Source organism: Halichoerus grypus, chromosome 8, assembly GCF_964656455.1.
Source record: "Halichoerus grypus chromosome 8, mHalGry1.hap1.1, whole genome shotgun sequence".
Lineage (NCBI taxonomy): Eukaryota > Metazoa > Chordata > Mammalia > Carnivora > Phocidae > Halichoerus > Halichoerus grypus.
Window position 1 is genome coordinate 46,764,932 of NC_135719.1, and position 20,176 is coordinate 46,785,107.

Below are 20,176 nucleotides of genomic sequence, written 5' to 3' on the forward strand. Positions count from 1 at the left end.
AGAATGCTCTCCTGGACACAACACTGGGCCTCCTCTAAGCCTGCCTCCTTCCCTGGGCCCGCATCCCTCTGTCTCGTACTGTTTTGTTTTCATCATTAGATTGCTCACCAATTAATACTTCCCAAGTAGTTATTTATTTGTGAGTATTTTCTGAATCTCTCCCTGGAATGTTTTATTTGCTATTGTATTCCCCGAGGGCCTAAAACAGGGTCTAGCATACAGTAGGTACTCACCATATTTGTTGATTGAATGAGTGAACAGCATTTGAGTGTAAAGGCTGTGAGCCCCAGCCCAGGTCCCAGTTGACTTGCTGGCCATAATGACTGAACGGTACCCTTGGTGTCTAGTGGCCAATTGGTTCTTCAAGAGTAGAAGGTTCTGTGCTCCCTGGTGATGTCTAGGAGGTCCTGGGATTCCCACCATCCTCACAGGTTCAGGCAAGACTCCTCAGGTAGAGCCCCCAAAGGCTTGCTCTCTTGAAAGGTGGGGATAGGGGTGCCCGGGTGGCTCAGTCGGCTAACTATTGGTTTCAGCTCAGGTCAGGGTCCTGAGATCAGCCCTGCCTCCTGAGATCGAGCCCCACCTTGGCCACCTTGCTCAGGGTAGAGTCTGCTTGAAATTATCTTTCCCTCTCCCTTTGCCCTTTCCCCAGCACACACACTCTCTCTCTCTCATTCGCTCTCCTAAATAAATAAATAAATAAATAAATAAATAAATCTTTTCAAAAAAGAAGGTGGGGATAGGTCCTGGCAGGCAGGTGAGGGAGCAGCTGGTGGGCTTGCTGAGCTCTCCTTGGTTGTAACGGGCTTCCTTCCCAGGGCCTCTTTCCACTCAGCGTGGATGGGGAGGGCTGGAAAGAGGATGGACTCTGGAGCCAGCAAGACCTGGGTTCAAATCCCAGTTCTGCTCTGAGTCTTCAAACCCGCATCAATGGAGTAGTCATAAAGGTGTTACGGCGATGTTATAATGATTAAATAAGCTGCTGGGTGTATGGCACATACCCAGATCTGGGGCTAGAGGGAGGTGCCTAGGGTGCGAAATTTAAGGAGACATTTTCTTTCTGGGTCCTGAAAATCCTTCCTGTAGTCTCAGCCTGCACAAAGCACGTGACAGAGTGGATGCTCAGCATATGTGAGTTTTCCCCTCCTCGACAGCCTCAGATCACTTCCAGACAGCTGCCTGAGCATTGGTGGAGTCCAGGTGCTGGGACAGGTCAAGCTTTACTAAGGTGTAATTCACATACCACACAATTCACCTATTTAAAGTGTACAATTCAATGGTTTTTATATATTCAAAGAGTTGTGCAACCATCAATTTTAGAACATATTTATCACCCCAAAGGAAAATCTTGTACCCATTAGCGATCACCCCACAGCTCCCCACCCTCCCAGCCCTAAGCAACCACTACTTTCTGCTTCTATATATTTGCCAATTCTCAACATTTCATCTAAATGGAAACACACCATGTGTGGTCTTTTGTGTCTGGCGTCTTTCATGTCACATAATGTTTTTAAGGTTCATCCATGTTGTAGCTTGGATCAGTGCTTTATCCTTTTTTATTGTCAAATAATATTCCTTTGTATTGGTATCCTTTATTTTGTTTATCTGTTCATCCATTGATGAATATTTGGGTTGTTTCCATTTCTTGGCTATTATAAATGAGGCTGGTATGAACATTTATGTGCAAGTAATTTGTGTGGTTGTATGTTTTAGTTGTGTGTGTGTGTGTGTGTGTGGTTGTATGTTTTAATTTCTCTTGAATATACATCTAGGGGTAGAATTGCTGGGTCATTTAATAACTCTACACTTAACCTTTTAAGAAACCATCAGACTTTTTCCAAAGCACTGCAATTTTACATTCTACCAGCAACATATGAGGATTCTGGTTTTTCCACATCCTTGACAACACTTATTATCAGCTCTCTCTTTTAAAAAAGATTTTATTTATTCATTTATTTATTTATTTAGGGCATGCCAACATCTGTGTCAGGGGTGGGGAAGGGCAGAGGGAGAGAGAGAATCTCAAGCAGACTCCCTACTAAGCACAAAGACCTGATACAATCTCACGACTCTGAGATCAGGGCCCTGAGATCACCACCTGAACATTAATTGGCACCCTACTGGCTTTCCTGGTTGGGAGAAATGATTATCCTTCTTTCCCCAGGAGAGATGGGGCCTCCCCAGAGAAGGGCCCCATCAGCCTCCTCCCTCTGCAGATGCAGATGGATGTTCACCATAGTTACTCAAGAATTAAGAACCAGTCATTCTGAGTCAAAACCAAGAGTCAGATGCTCCATCGACTGGACCACCAGGCGCCCCATCGTCTCTTTTTTTTTCTATAACAATAGCTATCTTTGTGGGTGTGAAATAGTATCTCATTGTGGTTTTGACTTGTATTTCTCTAATGACTAATGATTTTGAGCATCTTTTCATGTGCTTATTAGCCACTTGTACCTCTTCTTTGGAGACATGTTTGTTCAAATCCTTTCCCCACTTTTTCAATTGGGCTATCTCTAGTTTTATTATTGAGTTGAAAGAGTTCTTAATATATTCTAGGTACAAGTCTGTTGTCAGATACAGGTTTGGCAAATATATTCTGTGAGTTGTCTTTTCCCCTTTCTTAAGGGTGTCCTTTAAAGCACCGAAGTTTTTATTTTTGATGACACCCTATTTACTTATTTATTTATTTATTTTTTAAGATTTTTATTTATTTGACAGAGAGAGAGAGAAAGCAAGAGAGGGAACACAAGCAGGGGGAGTGGGAGAGGGAGAAGCAGGCTTCCCACTAAGCAGGGAGCCCAATGCGGGGCTCGATCCCAGGACCCTGGGATCATGACCCGAGGCGAAGGCAGTAATGACTGAGCCAGCCAGGCACCCCAATGACACCCAATTTATTGATTTTATTTTTTCCTGCTTGTGCTTTTAGTACCATATCTGAGAGCTTTGCCAAACCCAAGGTCGTAAGATTTACACCTAACATTTTCTTCTAAGCTTTATAGTTTTAGCTCTTACATTTAGGGCCATGATCGATTTAGAGGTAATTTTTGTGCATGATGTGAGGTAGGGATCTAAATTCATTCTTTCGCATATGGATATCCAGTTGTCTCAGCACCATTTATTGAAAAGATGACTCTCTCCCCATTAAATTGTCTTGGCACCCTACTGGGTTTTCTGGTTGGGAGAAATGATTATCCTTCTTTCCCCAGGAGAAATGGGGCCTCCCCAGAGAAGGACCCCCTCAGCCTCCTCCCTCTGCAGATGCAGATGGAGTTCACCATAGTTACTCAAGAATTAAGAACCAGTCATTCTCCAGCAAATATCATGGAGGCTTTCCCCCTTTCCCATTGATAATTCACTTCTCCCGTCTGCCTTCTGGTGTGTGTGGCATGTGCCTCTTCTACTACACGGGCCTGGGATGGAGTGACTATGGGGTGTTCTGTCTCTCTCTGTTACTCTCTTGGAGTAAGAGTCCTAAGAGAACATAGCCCGCATCTTACAGGGGGCAGTTGTTCCTGAGGGAGCAGCTTGCACTTTAGGCAGGTATGGGTGTAAATCTTAGGGCTACTACTTCCTGGCCATGTGGCTTTGGGCGAATCACTTTGCCTCTCTGCACCTCAGCTTTCTCGACTGTGAAATGACATCATTGGATTGGCATCATAGGATTATTGGGAGAACTAACCGAGATGAGTTAAGCCAAGGGCCCAGCACCGAGCCTGGCATATGGTGGGGGCTCAAGTTTCCTCAGCTGGTACCACTGGAAGTGGGAAAGTGCCCTGCTCCCAACAGCACGGCTGCCCCCCCAGCCCTCAACCTCTGGTCTTTTGTCCTGCTTTATTTCTTCACAGCAATTGCTCTCACCTGAAGTTACGGTATTCTTTCTTGTCTGTCTCCCCTGCCGGAACGTGAGCTCCAGAGTGCAGGGACTTGCCTTGCTCCTCACTGTGTCCCCAGCTCCTGCCACACACGAGGTGCTGAGGAAGTATTTGATGAATAACAGTGTCTGCAGTGCCTGCCGTGGTACCGCTGAGGATCCAGGGAAGCGCCGGGGCGTTCCCTGTGCCAGCTGGTGCCCAGGATGGCTGAGGTCCTGTAAGCGCCCAGCCTCCAAGGCTCAAGGAGGGGAGTGGAGCTGGAGGTCCGAGGGAGCCTGGCTCTTGAAGAATGGGTGTTGGTGGTGCTGGGTGCATGGTGCTGGGAGAGAGCGTGAGGGTGCAGGTGGGTCAACGGGGAGGGCCACTGAGGACGGCAGCCTAGAACCTGGGCTTTGTAAACTGTCAAGGGATATATACATGGGAGGGTTTGTTCCAAAGGCATTTGGGCAGCCTGGGCTGGAAATGAAGAGGAGACATTGTTTTAGTTTCTGCTGCTGCTCTAACAAATGAGCACACTGTTTTAAAACAGCACAGATTTATTATTTTACAATTCCGGAGGTCACAAGTTGGAAGTGGGTCTCCCTGGGCTAAAAGCAAGGAGCTGGCAGGGTTGTGTTCCTTCTGGAGACTCTAGGGAAAATCCGTTTCCTTGCCTTTTCCAACTTCCAGAGGCCACTTATATCCCTCGGCTCCTGGCTCCTTCCTCCATCTTCAAAGCCAGCAGCCTAACAGCCTCAGATCTCTGACTCTGCTTCTTTCCTGCCTCCTCTTCTGCTCTCAGGGGCCCCCATGATCACACGGGGCTGACCTGGACAATCCAGGATAATCTTAATTTAAGATTAGAGGACAGGTGATTAGCAACCTTAATTTCCCTTAGCCATGTAACATAATATATCCATCGTTTCTGGGTATTAGGATGTGAATTTCTTTGGGGGGGGCGATTCTCTTATTTTGCCTCCTACAGATGGAGGGAGGCAGACAAAAAGTGGGGAGTCACAGGGACTGAGGAGTGGCTGTGTGGGGGTGTAAGTGGGGTGGGGGGAGGGGCATGACCTACCTGTCCTGGTCAGCCTCAAGGATGATTTAATAATGACATCAACAACCCATGAGGTGGGTACTGTCATTACCCCATTTGACCAATGAGGGAACTGAGGCTCAGAGGGGCTAGGCAACCTGCCCAGGGTCACACAGTCCGTCAGTGGAAGAGCCAGGACTTGGGTCCAGGTTTGTGTGACTCCAAGCCCATTCCTTTCATTGCTACATTCTACCATCTCCCCCACTGGATTGCCAAAAAGGGACCCTGGAGGCCCCGGGAGAGGAGAAGGGCTTCATTTGTGCGTCAGAAGACTCACATCGAAGGCTGCCTCTCCCACTGCCTTGCTGACCAAGGGATTTAAAATATATTTTTTTAATTATTATAAAAATAAGGAAACTGAAGAGCACCTACGCCCCATGGCTCCACAGCATTAGGATCTTGTTCCCAGAGGCAGGAGGACGAGGCCTCCTCACTGAGTTCGCTGTAGCCCCACCCTTCCCCCCCATGTATTTATCTACACGCCGCCCCCCCCCCCAAGCATCTCTCCTGAATGCTTGTGCTGCCCCAGCTCCTGCCTTCCTGGGCCCTCACTGGAATGAGGCAGACGGATGGTATAAGAAAACAAATCAGGACAGCACAGCGAGGCCGGGCAGTGACCGGGGCTCTGGGGCCACAGGTGGACAAGTGTGCCCACCCCCCCACCCTACCCCTCCCTCCCCGGAACTGCATTTCAGTCTTGGAGGATGAGTCGGAGTTAGGAGACAAAGGGGTGGCTGGGAAAGGTGTCTGGCTGAGAGAACAGCCTATGCAAAGGCTTGGCTCATTCAGGGAGCAGAGCATCACCTCCTGCGATGGAAGCTGGGAGTGGGAGACAGAGGGGGGCTAATCATGCTCCGCCCTTGCAGGGGTGCTGGGAGGGCCAGAGGAGGTGAGGCTGCAGGCAGCCTGCCGGGCCCAGTGGATGCTGCAAGAAGTATTATTTCTTTTCTTTCTCAGAACGAAAGTGATCTGACCTGGGCCCTTTGGGTACCCGTTTCCTCTTTCTCCATCCTGCCACCCTTGCTGCTTTTCCCAGTGTGTACCCCCCTGCCTTCCCTACTACCACCCTCCCCCCCCAAAAAAGGGGGGGATAAAAAGCACACCCCTGGGAAGAACCTGTGGCACAGCCTGACTCCCCCCGACTTGAATGCCTTTAACTAAGTCTGTGGACAGGAGAGACTTTTTAATCCCTTGCAAGTGAATGCAAACTGTTAGGGAGATAAATACGGGACAGGGCTGCCGATGGACTGTTGGGCTCAAAGGAGGGAGATTTGTCTCACTTTAGAAGAGGGACCTGGAGGGCTCAGCCCCATCAACTCGTTCATTGTTCTCTTATCTGCCAGAGACGTGGTGACACCACAGCAATTAAGACAAACTTTAGTCTGTAAGTTCGTGCCTGCAAATCTCTGGCTTCAAAACAAGACAAATGATACCGCCAAGGGAGGAAACAACGTCTTTTTCAGACTGTCCGAAGTCACAGCCAATATTTGTAGTTGTTCAGCCAAAACTTGTCATTCCGAGGCCCGGGCTCCGCCGCCCGCACCCCCGCCCCACACCGGAAGCCTCGCTCCAGGACGCCACGCGGCCTCCCGCTGAGGAGCCCCGCCCGGCCAGCTGAGGGGGGGGGGCCTCCCCGTTTCCGATCTGCCCACCGGAAAGGAAGCGCCGTCCAAACCCAGCCCCACCACTGAAGGCTGGCTGACTTCCTCCCACTCTCCTTCTGCTGCCCCCACTCCACGCGAGCAGCTAGTGCCCACGAAGGGCCAGGCTCGGGGACTTGGCCCTGAACCATCCTCTGCCTGCCCCGGGCTCCCCCGCCGGCCCCTCCCCACATCGCCACCCACCCCTCGGGGCTGCTGCTGGCCGCGTCCCACCTGCTTGTAGTGAAAACACCCTGACCCTCCGCGTGCAAGTTAGGACCTGGTCCAGAACAGTCTTGGGAGTCCACCTGCCCCAGTACCGCGTCAGGAACTGCTGGCTCCCTGCTTGCCCTCCTGGCCAGCTTGCCTGGCACGCCCCCCACCGCCGCCCCCGCCCCCCCAGGACGCAGGGCCCCGTGTTCTGTGCCCCCTACTCCCCGCTACACTGAGAACAGACGCTCCCATCTTGATAGGGACCAGACTTAGCTAAAGGATGAAGCTCTCATGGGGAACGTGGGCAGCAGTCAGTGGGACGGGGCCGCCTTTGAGGCAGCGTCATGGCCTTGCTGGGCTCCCTCTGCCAATGTGGAGGCGGCTGTCCCATCCCCTTCCCACCGACCTGTGTGACCGAGAGGGTCCCGTCTGCCCAGCACTCCTGGGACCCCACGCTGAGGTTATACTCTGGCCTTCAGTCTTGAGTGTGTATAGATCTGGAAGCATATGTTCAGCAGGAGCACAAGGCTCTAGGACCTTGACCTCCAGGCAGGGCCCCTGCAGCCTTCCCTAGCCAGGTTAGAGTACTCAGCCCACCTGGCACTTGCCTGACCATCCCCCCTGAGCAGGGCCCCAGGCTGGAGGCTCTGGGTCAGACTGGTCTGGGCCACAAGGACTCTGTCTAAGCACACCTGGGCAACAAGGGTCCCACTTTCCTCCCTCTGTCCCCACGGCCTTTTTGAAGGATCTCCAAAGCTCTGGGATTCTGTAACTTTTATTTCCCAGATGGGAAAAACCAAAGGACAGAACTGGGAAGGGACAGTGGGCTGAGTGCCAAGGGGCCTCCGTTCCTCCAAGCCAGGGCAGTACCTGCTCCCCCGTGTGACCTGGGGGCCCCGTGAGGACGCTCCTGTCCTAGAAATGCTCCCCTTCAGCCCCCCCTGAAGTTTTGAGAGGACTGGAGCTGCATCTCACGGGGTTCACGTCTCCAGGAGGCTCTGGTTAGGAGGCAGACAGGCTTTACTGTGGGTTGGAGCATGAGGCCAGGACAGGATAGTGACAAGTCCTGGGGAGAGGGGCTGCTCCAGGGACCTGGGGCCCAAATGCCCCCTCCTTCCATTCTGTCAGCCCTCCCTGCCACACCTTGGAGCGCCTTGCCCCTGCCAGCCCTGGCCAGGCCCTGCGGAGAGAGGAGTCGGACTCATCCCTGCCCTGGGGGGGCTCACAGTCTGTACCCAGAGAAGGGAATAAAGAAGCTTCCAAGAAGAGGTGCCATTTGAGATGCCTGATGGGAGATGTGGGGGAAGATGGGTGGGGTGGCATTCTGGGCAGAGGAAGAGCTCACTCCTGCCCTTTGTGTTCCAGGTCTCAGCCCTCCCATGGCCCCTGAGCAGAAGAGGGTCTTGCTCTCCAGCCGGGGGCGGGGAGGGCAGGGGTCTTTGCAGGAGAACTCCTCAGTAATTGCCCAGTTCCCCATCTTTCCAAGACTTTGAATAGAAGGAAACTTAGACCTTGGGGGCCACCCCAAAGCAGGGGCTTTCAACATGGGTTCCATGAGTGAGTGGGCTCCAGGGGTTCCAAACCCTAGTTGTGAACAAAACCCCATGTATGTGCATGTGGGTGCACATAATTCTGGGGCAAAGTGTGTCACTTCTGTGGGATGCTCATGGGGGTAAACCCTGCTCCAGAACATCAGGGCTGGGAGAAGCCGCAGGGCTCCTTGAAATCGACGCCTGCATCTACTGATGAGGAAACTGATGCTCAGATGGACACATGCCCAGTCCGAGGTCAACCCGGAAGCCAGACCGGGGATTCAGTGTGCCCTCTGGAGCAGTGTCTCCCAGTATCATTGGGGGACGCTCTGCCTGTGTGTCCCGGGGGCTGGTCACAGAGCAGATCCCTGGGCCCCATTCCCACAGATACTGACATGGCATCTTTGCACACCAGTGTGTGTGTGCAATTCTGTGCTAGACAGAGGATGGGGCACGTGTGTGCAAGTTCACAAGCACATATGTATGCTTGGGAAGCTGACTTCTGGAGCTGTGGTTAAAGGTGGGGTTCGGAGCTCCAAAGCAAGCTTTGCTACTTACTCGCTGGGAGACCTTGGGCCATGTCTCTTGGTCTCTCTGTGCTTCAGTTTCTCCATTTGTAAAATGGGCAGATTACTACTACCACCTACCTCATGGCATTGCTGTGAAGATGAGAGTCGAAGTAAGCCCTCAACACGGGGCTGGCCTGGAATACCTGCTCGTTTGCGCTCCCTCCCCTGGCTTGGGATTTGGGGATGACAGGCTTGCTGGGTGCATCTTCTTGAAGCAAGGGTAAGCGTTACATCTGGGTGGTGGCTGCCTCACATTCTGGGGTAGGCAGACCCCTCTGGGGAGGCCCCGAGCTCTCCCCGCTCCCTGAGTGCCTCTTCTCCGGGGAGTCCGCGCTCCATGCTCCTTGCAGCCCTCCCTGCCCTGAGCCCTGACTCGGGCAGCAGCAGCCTTGATGGCCTGGGCCTCATCCAACTCTGCGACCTTCCCAGCCCCAGGCAACAGCACCTGCTCAGTAAGAAGACGAGCGCGCTGTCTGAGGCCGAGGGGGCAGCTGGAAACCTGTACCACCTTGAAAAGTGTTACTAAAAGCAGGAGGACTCCGATCCTGCGGGAAAAAACAAAATGATGCCTCACGGAGGGCGGCTCCTTCCTGGGCAACAGTCCGAGCTCAGGCTGGGACTCACAGCCCTGCCACCTCAGCCATTCAGCCAACAAACATTTATTGGGCACCTGCCGGGCTGGGCTCTGTTCTTGGCACGGGGGTTACCGCGTGAAGAAAACAGACCAGAATCCCCGCCCTTGTGGGGAGTGTACATAGGGGACAGGAAGTGAGAAGACAGAAGACAGATGGTGAAAGGAGTGGTTTGTCACATGGTAACAAATGCAGTAAGGAAAACGTGTAGGTAGGGAGGTGTGGAGGGCTGCAACTTTAAAGAATGGTCCGGTCAGAACTCACAGATATCTGAACACAGATCTGACGGGTGTAGAAGTGAGCCACGTGGCTACGTGGGTGACAGGGCTCCCACCCCAAGTACAAAGGCCTGTGTTAGTTGGCATAATACCCGGCTGCCAGTAACAGATCAGCAAAGGAATTGTGTTCTGGCTCAATGCAGCATGAGCTGCATCCCTCCACGTGGTGACTCAAGGATTCAGGCTCCCTCCATTTGAGGCTCAGCCTTCCCCAGCCTTCCAGCACAGCCAGGAGGAGAAAGTGGAGTGGAGAAGGCACGTCTGCACCTTATGCTTCTTGGCCTGGAAGCAACGGACCATCTGCTCTGTCCTTCCATTGACAAGCACTAGTCACATGGCCCCCTTAAATGCAAGGGGGTCTGGGGGATGTCCTCCTGGGCTGGGCACTGACTTCCCGCAACCGCCCTTCACGATGGAGGGAGTGTGAACCTCCCGGGGTCGGCTAGATGTCTCTGCCGTGGCCCTCAGTGGGCAGTGTGCCTGGGTGTTCAAGGGTCAGTGAAGATGCCATGTGGCTGGAGGGAGCTGGGAGTGATAGGAGTTGAGGTCAGAAAATAATGGGGGCAGAATGTAGGGTCACACAGGCCATTGTTGGGTCTTTGGCTTGTCCCCCAAGCCAGCAGAGCTCCGCTGGAGGTTCTGAGCAGGAGGGGACCATGACCACCTGGCTTTAACTGGCTCCCTCTAGCGGCCGTGTGGAGAACAGAATGCGGGGGCAGGGCGGGAGTGGGGAGCCTGGTGGGAGGCTGTTGCTGCGGTCCAGGCGAGGGGCCTTGGAAGAAGACAGGAGTGGTGGAATCAATACATTTTGAAGGTAAAGACAACAGGTCTTCGAGGTGGGACAGATGTGGGGTGTGAAGGAGAAAGGAGTCAAGGCCGAGTGCCAGTACTTTAGCTTGGGCACTGGGAGGATCTCCATCTCCACCACTTACTGAGACGGGAGAGCGGTGGCATCAGAAGTTTGCTTTTGGATATGTGGAGATGCCACTTAGACCTGCAAGTGGAAACCCAAGCCTCTGTGAGCCTCAGTTCGTCACCTGTAAAATGGGCGTGACCACACTTACCTGGCAGGATTACCAGAGGGCGGCTGTAAATGGCCGTGATGAGTGAGGTTCGCAGGCGTGGGGTCAAAGGCAGTGAGGGGCAGCTTGCTGCGGAGGAGCCGGAGGGGCGGTGTGGGAGTGGGAGCTGGGAGAAGGGCCTCAGAACCGCTTGGGGCCTTTTCCAACTCCTCACCTGCTGCCCCAGGACAGATCACTGTGTCAGAGTGGGCGCTGCTGTCGGGATAGACAAACGCTAGTCCGGCAAGGAGCATACAACAGGGATTCTGAGGTCCCGGGTCTACTGCTGGCTCAGCTATTCCTTGCCATGGGACTTGGTTCGGGGACCTGCGGGCCTCGGTCTTTCGTCTGTCAAATGGGCTGGGCTGGGGGCCTCCTTACGGCACATCCGGAAGCACTGGGGTGCCTGCAGGTGCCTGGGCAAGGGCAGCTCGGGCACTGCCATCCATCCTTGCTGAGGGGAGGTCCCGCCCCACCCCCACCTCCAGAGGGGTAAGACGCTCCCCACACAGCACGACCCTCACGGGGGGAGGCAGTCACGTAGCAGTAATACTTTTATTCCCATCAGTGATGCTGATGGGGCCTGACCCTTTACAAAGAAAAATGTTAGGAAAAAAGAGGGAGAGGGGCACCGAAGCCTCTGTTCTCGATACCCCCACTCCTCTGCCCACCCCCCGTCGGTGCCTCCAGACGAGAGGGGGCAGGGGCTGGCCACTCCGGAGGGCTCCCTGGGCTAGGCCATCTGCCAGCAGAGTCGAAGGTGAGAGCAGGGCAGCTGGGCCCAGCAAAGCTCTTCTGGTGCAGACGGCAAACAGAAAGGGGGCACAATGGGTGGGTTGTCCCCTTGGTGACCAGTCCTGGGCTGTCAGCACCCCTCTGCGGCGTCACGGGGACCCCTGCTGGCTCCGCCTCTCCTCCAGCGCCCTGCACACCCACATGGACACCACGGCGGCGTTTCCGTCATTGAACTGCATGATGAATGGATGGCCCTGTGGGGGGGAGGGGAGGAGAGGCTGCGACACACATTCCCAGACTCTGCACTTCATTACACTTGCCAAGGCCTGTTCTCGGCTTGGACCTTCTTTCTTCTCCCCCACTCGCCCTGCGAGGGAAGGAGGACACCATCAACCCATTTCACAGCCAGCCTGACTGAGGCCGGTGGCGGGGCACTCACTCTGCATAGCTCAGATTCTGCCCCGTGCTTGACCATCTCCTGAGAGCCCCGCCAGCCCACGGGTGAGGGCCTGTCGTCTCTTCACGCTGCCGGGCCCCTCCTCACCCTGCACCACTCCAACAGCGGGCTAGCCGGCCAACGCCTGGCCCCTGGGTTGCCAGCGCCCCAGTCCAGCTGCTGCCCACAGATCAGAGAACCATCTCCTCCGAGGCTATATCACTCCCTTCCGGTGTTCTTCTTTACCTAACGCTCTCTGAATAAGTCACCATGTCCAAGTGGAGGGAAGGCACACATAGCAGGGGAAGGAGGGACACACTGATGGGTGCAGATCCACTCTGGTTCCTGGTGACCAGGTGGGGGCTGGACTTTGGAGGGGCCGGGACTGTCTCCATGTGGCCTGTCTCGGGCTCTAACCTACTTAGCCCATAAGGCAGGCCATGTTATACTTGGCCAGTCCCCTCCCCTGCGGTCCTGAAGAATCAAGATTCCGATTCACAGTCTTTGAGCCTCCTGGGAGTTCCCAGGGAAGGTCAGAAAAAAGCAGGGGCAGTCAGAGTCACCCTGACCACAGGTCAAAGGGGAAAGGGAAACTGAAAAGCATTCTCTTCCCTCCTCCTCACCAAGTGGCTTCTCGGCTGAGAAATGCACACATGGCAGCTTCCTCCTCTACCAGAAACGTAGCCTGAGACTCAGGGAGCCACAGTGGGTGAGTGGGGGGAGGGGTCTCTCTGCTTCCTTCCCTTCCCCCCACCTCCTTCCAGCTCCAGCTTCCCTGAACCCTCAGCTTTTTTTTTGTTTTGTTTTAAGATTTATTTATTTGAGAAAGAGAGAGAGAGTGAGCATGCGGAGAGGGAGAAAAATCTCCAAGTAGCCAGAGCGTGACACAGAGCTTGACCCCATCACCCATGAGATCATGAGCTGAGCCGAAACCGAAAGTCGGATGCTCAGCTGACTGAGCCACCCCGGTGCCAGTGCACCTCCAGCTGTCTGATCCCTTCTTGGGCTCCATCTCACCTCCCTTCTGGTGTGAGCTGGGCTCCCAGCACTGCTTTCCCAATATACCCCAGTCTTGACCAGCAGCTCTGGGGGATAGCCAGCCACTGGCCACCTGCTTGCAGCTCCAAGCTGCCTCAAAATGAGTTTATCACACGGCAGGAGGGATGTGGGCCCGGGGCTCGCATGCCCTGGGTGCCCAGATCCCAGTGTCTGCAGGAGCGGTCCAAGACCGGGCCAGGGTAGGTAATGAGGCTGCTTGGTCAGACCTGATGTGTTTCTGGGGATAGGAAGGAAAACCATCCAGGCTTCCTTGCCCTGGACTCCTGCTGCATCCCCTCACCTGGCTTTCTCAATTCAGGCAAGGAAAGCCATTCCCAGGAGCATCCTGCATGGTCTAGCTCAGAGGCATACAGAACACTGGAGGAGAGCAGGGAAGGAATAAGCTCAGCTTAGGGGGTGCCAAGGGCACTCAGCCCAGGGTAGCGACTCACCGAGGCCATCATGGAGCTAGGCCTGGAGCCCATGTGGGCACCTCCTGTGATCTGCTTGTGGCGTTCCACGGGGCTCCTGACACACCTGCGGGACTACTGGGGGGAGCAGGTGCCCCTCGCAGACTGCCACTGGGTAAGGGGGGTTGGAGGCCAGGTTGGGTTGGTGTCTTGCAGGAAGCTGGGTTGGGGGATGGGGCAGGAGAGACCCAGGAGGGCCTCATCTTGACTCCCATACGCAGTTCTCCCCCCATATATGTGTCTACCCTACACCTGCCTTCCTAAATCGCTGCCTACATAGAGCGAATTCTTCCTAAAGTCCGAGCGTGCACATTTCCTTTTCAGGAGGCTCAGGAGAGGCGACCTTGCGCCCTTGTGAAGAACAAAGGGAGAAGCTGTGCTCAGAAGCCGATGGGCCCCCTCCCCCCAAGCCCGGGGTAGCACAGTGTCACTTTCCCAGAATGCCCGGTGACTTTGGGGCCCATATGCTGCATCTCTGTTATCATCTGTTCGGGAGCAAGCAGAGCGGAACTGCAGGAGGGGAGAGTGGAGGCATTCCTCCAGTTATGGGAAGGCTGATGGCCGCACTGCAGGGAAGCATTGTGCCCAAGTGCCCTGGGAGGCTCGAGGAGGAGAGGGTCAGCATCCACTGCTCTGGCGGAGACTCTGCCCCCTTTCCTGCCCTCCTTGCCTGGGAGGTGACTCTCCTGTCCTGCGTGTCCCTGATGCTTTACACCTGCCTGAAGGGAGGGACCTGGACAAGTGGTCTTGTCCCCAGCTATTGTTGATTGGCTCTGGAGAGAGGAGTGCGGGAATCACAGAGGGACGCAGAGAGGGGACAGAGACAGACAGATACAGGAGGGAGACCCCAGCCTCTCTAGGCAGCGGGGCCTGTGAGGTGTGAACTTGGGAGCCATTGACGGTGTGGCCCACGGTGTGACTGAACATACCGAGAAAGCCAGCATGCAAGGAGGGAGAGCACAGAGAGCAGCCGAGTGGGGCAGCAGCGGACCCCAGGGCCATGATCCCTGGGCCTGGCAGCAGCTCTGCCTGCAGGGCCCGTGAGCACTGCCGGGGGACAGGCCCCACGTCAGAGGTGGGCACTAGACTCTCCACTTGACACATGAGGAAACGCAGGCCGCAGGCTCATGGCTGACCTGCCTGGGCTCCCAGGGCTGGGGCTGGATCACTAGTCTCTGTAACCCAAGCCCACGGCCCGGGCCTCTCCCGGACTGAGTGGGAAGCGGACAGAAGTGGGAGAATCAACAACCAGATCGCAATTCCCCTCACCTTTATTTCTGCCCCATGATTCAGGCCCTCCTGGACAGAGGTGACACTGACGCTGTGAGCCTGCATTGCCCCAGGTCCTGACCTCTGTCAGTGCCGTGCTTTGGACACTCTGGGCGAATGCTCGCTCTGTCATGGTGGCAGGTCACTCTCCCTCGACGCCCCCTACCCTCTTCAGCCTGTATGGGAAGCAGGGCACGTATACCATCATCCCATTTTCCAGAAGAGGACACTGAGGCCCAGGGAGGGAAGCGACCAGATAACAGTGCTGGGGACAAACTCAAGTCTCCTGGTTTCTAGGCTGTGCATTCTCAGGGCTGGACTGTGTCCCCTGGGACCCTGGCAGGATGTGTTCTCCTCTTCCTCTCTAGACAGCGACACTCCTCCAGCCTGGACATGCACGGTGCAAGAACTCCTCACGAGTTTAATAAGTAAACAAGCAAAATCCGACAGACGATTCTAGAGAAAGCATGAGAATCACTCGGCCACTCCAAGGTGCCTGGGTTCCCAGGAGGCTCTGGACAGGCCTGAGCAGCTGCCGGAGATGGATGGAAACTACACCCTACATAACACTAATACTGAGCCCAGCACCATGGAGGAGTGCTGTGTGCCAGGCACTTGCCGAGGGCTTTGTCCTGATTTTCCCAAGGAATCCCCACGCTCACTCTGGAGGCACACACAGCCATGTGTGTCCACCTTCCAGATGAGGAAACAGACACTCGGGGCCCTGTCCAGGGTCGTCAAAGCAAGTGGCCGGGCTGGACCACATGGGGCCTCTGACTCCAAATGCTCTCCTGCACCTGCAACCAGAGAGCTGACTTGGCAGGCCTCTCCCCGGGTCTCCATGAGGCCCTGGAGGGTTCGAGCCTCCTGCAGCGCTTGGGTGAAGTGCACGTCCCTCCCCAGGAAGAGGAATCCAGATGTGGACACGCCCTCGTAGCCCCCATCATGCTGCAAGGAACAGAGCGGGTGTGCTGGGCTCCACCCGCAGCGGGACGCCCACCTGCAGCTTGTCAAGAGCATCCCAGCCCGCCCCACGGTGGCTGCCCCGGGTCCCCGGGCCTCTGTCCTCCAGCCAGAAAGTGTGTTAGCAGCCACTCTGCCGAGGCTGGAGGGGTGTGCGCCGGGCTGGAGCTGCTGACCTCACCGGCCTCACCACCCGGCAGTGGGAGCCACTCTCATTTGCTGCATTCTCTCAGGGCCAATTGCAACAATTAAACCGGCGAGGCTTGAAGTAGTAGGGTCCACAAACTTCGCCACAGAAGGTGGAGACATAATGAAGGGAAAAGGATGGGACTGCAAGAGGCAGGATGGCTCCAAAAGTGGGACGCGGGGGAGCGCGAGAGGGACGAGTCCACAGCTGCCGAAGACGGTTGTGGTCGCCTGGGGCAGCCACGGCCACGTGGGGCTAAGCGGCAGACCGTGCTAGCGCAAGGAAGGGCCCTCGTGGAGACTGAGAACCCGGGAGGAGGAAGTGCAGTTCTCCCTCCCCTTCATCTGGGCAAAGTGACCGGCAGTTCCCTAGAGTGGGATTCTCCTCTGTAATAATGTCTCTAATTTTTTCCCATCCATTTCATCGTGACGAGATGCCTTCCTGACCAAAAGAGTCCCTCCCATGTGGGCAGCGCTCTACCCTCTGCCGGGGCGGGGGGGGACAGGGAGATGGGGGGTTAGTGTACCCACTGTGCAGGCAGGAAACAGAGCTCCGGGCCCGCTGTAGGGCTAAGCGCTGCCCGAGGCTCAGGGGTCTGGACTGCTCACGCTCTGCCCTTTAGTTGGGTTTTGACTTTCTTCCCAAATGGAAATTGACCTACTTGGGGTCTGCATACTTGCTTCTCTTGCATGATTTCCTAAAGAATATCATGCACCTGCATCATTAATAATCTACAGATGTGGCTGCCAGGCCGGCACATAGTAGGCCCTCAGTTAGTAGCAGGCCTGTGGCAGGACAAAGCCATCTGCGCATTCCGTATGTCTGTAGCTGCTCACCAAGCACCTGCCGTGTGCCCTCGAACCCTCCCAGCACCCCTAGTTTACAGACAAAAGGAACTGAGGTGCCAAGAAATGGGACCTGGGGCAAGGCCATAGAGCTAGAAAGTGGCAGACTTAGGGTTTGAATCTAAGACTCTCTTTTGTCATGGAGGACATCAACTACTGTGCTGAGGTCAGGCACAGTGAGTTCCAAATTTCCACTTTCGGGGAGCCTGTATGGCTCAGTCCGTTAAGCGTCTGACTCTTGATTTTGACTCAGAACACGATCTCAGGGTCGTGGGATGGAGCCTTGTGTTGGACTCCGTGCTCAGCAGGGTGTCTACTTGAGGATTCTCTCCCTCTGTCCCTCCCCCCACCTGCATGCGTGCTCACTCTAAAATAAGTAAATCTTTAAAAAAATTAATTTCTACTTTTTAAAAAGAGTATCCTTGTATATCATAGGTATACAAATTATTTTTTAAAAAAGATTTATTTATTTGTGAGAGTGCATGAGCGAGCGTGGGGTGGGGAGAGGGAGAGGGAAAGAGTATCTTCAACAGATTCCGAGCTCAGCTTGGAACCCGATGTGGGGCTTGATTCACGACCCTGAGATCATGACCTGAGCTGAAACCAAAAGTTGGACGCTTGGCGCACCTGGGTGGCTCAGTTGGTTAAGCGTCTGCCTTTGGCTCAGGTCAGGATCCCAGGGTGCTGGGATTGAACCTCATGTCGGGCTCCCTGCTCAGTGGAGAGCCTGCTTCTCCCTCTCCCTCTGCCTGCCGCTCTGCCTACTTGGGCTCTATCTCTCTGTCAAATAAATAAATAAAATCTTAAAAAAAGAAAAAAAAGAGTTGGATGCTTAACCGACTGAGCCATCCAGGTGCCCCCTCAACAAGTGATTTTTAACTGTTAACTGCAGTTAGGGTGACAAAAAGGCGTATCTTTGTCCTCCCTTGTTCAAAGTCCTATGTGTTAGGCACTTCTTTTCAAATAGTTTATTTAAAATCAGCAACTCTAAGTATTATTATCTCCATGAGCCCCAGGCCACCAGGCACTCCTCTCCCACCAAGGAAGCTGCAAAGGCCTAGCATGCTTGCATTTTAGCCGAGTCAAAAACAAGTGAAGACTCCAACAGGCTGTTCACGCGAGCTGGCAGGGGCAGTCCTGTGATTAGGTGGTGCCTGTAAGGGGTGACCTGAGAGGTCGAAGGGTCCCCAGTGTCAACGCTCTGCCCACCACTCCACGTTTCCTTGCTGGGCCACCGAGCCTTGCCTGAAGGCTCTCCGCACGTCCCCTGTAGGGTTCCAGCCCTAGTGGCAGGGCTAACACTTCAGCTCCTTCTCAGCAATAACGGAGGAGTGGGAGGACTGGATGGGACCGCAGAGACCAGCAGAGCCACAGGATGTGAGGTGTGTTGGGGCTTCTACATGTTTGATTCAAGTTGTCAAGAAATATTCTAACTATATGTGTAAAAACCTAATTAAAAACTAATGTACATACTCATCTGCTTAACTCAACATGCCACACAGAATACTGGCAATCGTTACCCTGCACAGTGATATTAACTTATTTTTTGCAGCTCTTGGAGCAAAGTCAGTCCTGCTTGTTAGATCTGTGCATGTTACTGAACTTCTTCTCTGTGGGGGGGACAGATAGGAGGGCTGTTCTGGCGCACAGCCATTTGAAAGAACTCAGGGCTGCGATGTGCACTCACACCGTAAGGACACAGAACATGGTGAGTGCCACACGGGAGCCAGGTGCACTGAGCCCATGAAGTCCGTCTGCCCAGTGGCTGCCCCGTGATGCCCAGCAAGGGCTCTGAGGGTCAAGGCCGCTCTGAGTTTCTGATGGTGTCCGTTCCAGCAAGCTCTGAGGACTTCTTGTCTGACCTACAGATTTACCATAAGCAACTCATGGGAACAGTTGCTAGTTACTGTCAGTGACTAAACTTTGAAAATAAAAGTTTTCTGCTATTCCCTTTGCAAAGCTTCTCTATGGGTTTTACAGATGCCTGACCTGAGCAGGCAACGGGGTAAGTCAGGATTTCCTTGACTCTGTGTTACTGGGACAACAGCAGAGGGAAGCCGAATGCTTATGGAGATACGACTGTAACTCTCCCCTACGAGCCCAGCTCTTGGATTCTGTGTCCTTCAAGAGAGGGCTCATAAATGACTTTATAAAGAAGTGTCCACAACGAATACTAATACATTCGTGCTAAAAAGAAAACACCCTTTTTTCCTATCTTAATATTGAGGTGCTGCATTAATGTTACATAATAGAAAACATTCCACGGCTTAAGGTTCAAAACTGCTAATTGAATCCCTACTCACCTAGGTCAGTCAGATCGGAGAGTGAACTGACTTATAAAAGGATGCACAAATGCCCGACGTCTGCTAATCTGCTGACAAGTGGCAGGGCGCAGGCAGCCTTTATAATATTAATTACATGACATGAGAAGTCATAATCACCCCTGGGGTCAACTCTGCCTTCCAGGCTAGGTGTGCCAGGCTGGTCACCAGGTGGAGCGGGGGAAGGAGGTGGCTGGAGGGGAGCCCCCACGAATGGGGACTCAGCAGGGAGAAGCTGAGGCCCCTCCATGAAAATCCTCCTCTCTGTCCTGTGTGGGGTAATGCAAGGAGCCCCACACAGAGTCAGCAAACCCTCTTGGTGCTATCCCAGAGAGATGGCTTGGGAAGGGCCATGACTGCCTCACTGTAAAGGAGAGAATACTCCAGGGGGCACCTCCATTCCCCAGGCTTCATCACTCTTCATGCAAGGACTTCTGTTGTTATTATACTCCTGAGCTCTGCCCCCAGGGAGGAGCAACACAGGGAGGAAGGATGGAGCAGGATGAGCTCAGGGGTCTCCTGCCCACGGGGAGGGCGCGTTCTGGCCCGCGTTCTGGCCTGCCCTCTTGTGCGGGAGAGCTGAGGTTGCTCACTCCTGGGACTCAGGAAATTCCCAGCAAGACAATGTGGACCACAAGGTAAGCGTGTCCTTTAATCTAGTTCTTTATAGAAATAAAGCTGATATTTGCTTTCTATCATTTCCTGAGTCCTGTTTCTCAGCTGGTTTTGAACAGGGGGACAATGTTTGCTGGTCTCAGTCCCACCGAATACCACTGCACTCTCCTCCTCTTGGGGGGGGGGGGTTGTAAGGACCAAACGAGACCACCAGCCCACAGACAAGGCTTCTCACACACAGGTGGGCAGTGTGAGGGGTGGTTATTACTCCTCCACATAGAACACTTTGGGGGTGCAACAGTAAGATGAGGGTGTGAGGCTTGTCTCTGTGCCACTAGTGTGGAACCTGCCTGTCTACCTAGCTTGGCTTTCTAGAATGTGCTTTCTTGGTCTCTGATTTCTAAAGCTTTTCCCTGGGTGGGGGT

The 20,176-nt window shown here is 54.2% G+C and overlaps 1 protein-coding gene across 2 annotated transcripts in view; it reads right to left on the reverse strand.

Moving 5' to 3' along the window:
* Positions 1–11,413: 11,413 nt before the first annotated feature.
* The window catches only part of MAP2K5 (mitogen-activated protein kinase kinase 5), a 245,723-nt gene continuing 236,960 nt past the window's right edge, over positions 11,414–20,176 (reverse strand). For both annotated transcript variants that reach the window (XM_078079165.1, XM_036087125.2), the window contains one exon: positions 11,414–11,861. In XM_078079165.1, coding sequence (XP_077935291.1) covers positions 11,757–11,861 — 105 coding nt within the window. In that variant the 3' untranslated portion in view covers positions 11,414–11,756. The remainder of the gene's footprint in view (positions 11,862–20,176) is intronic.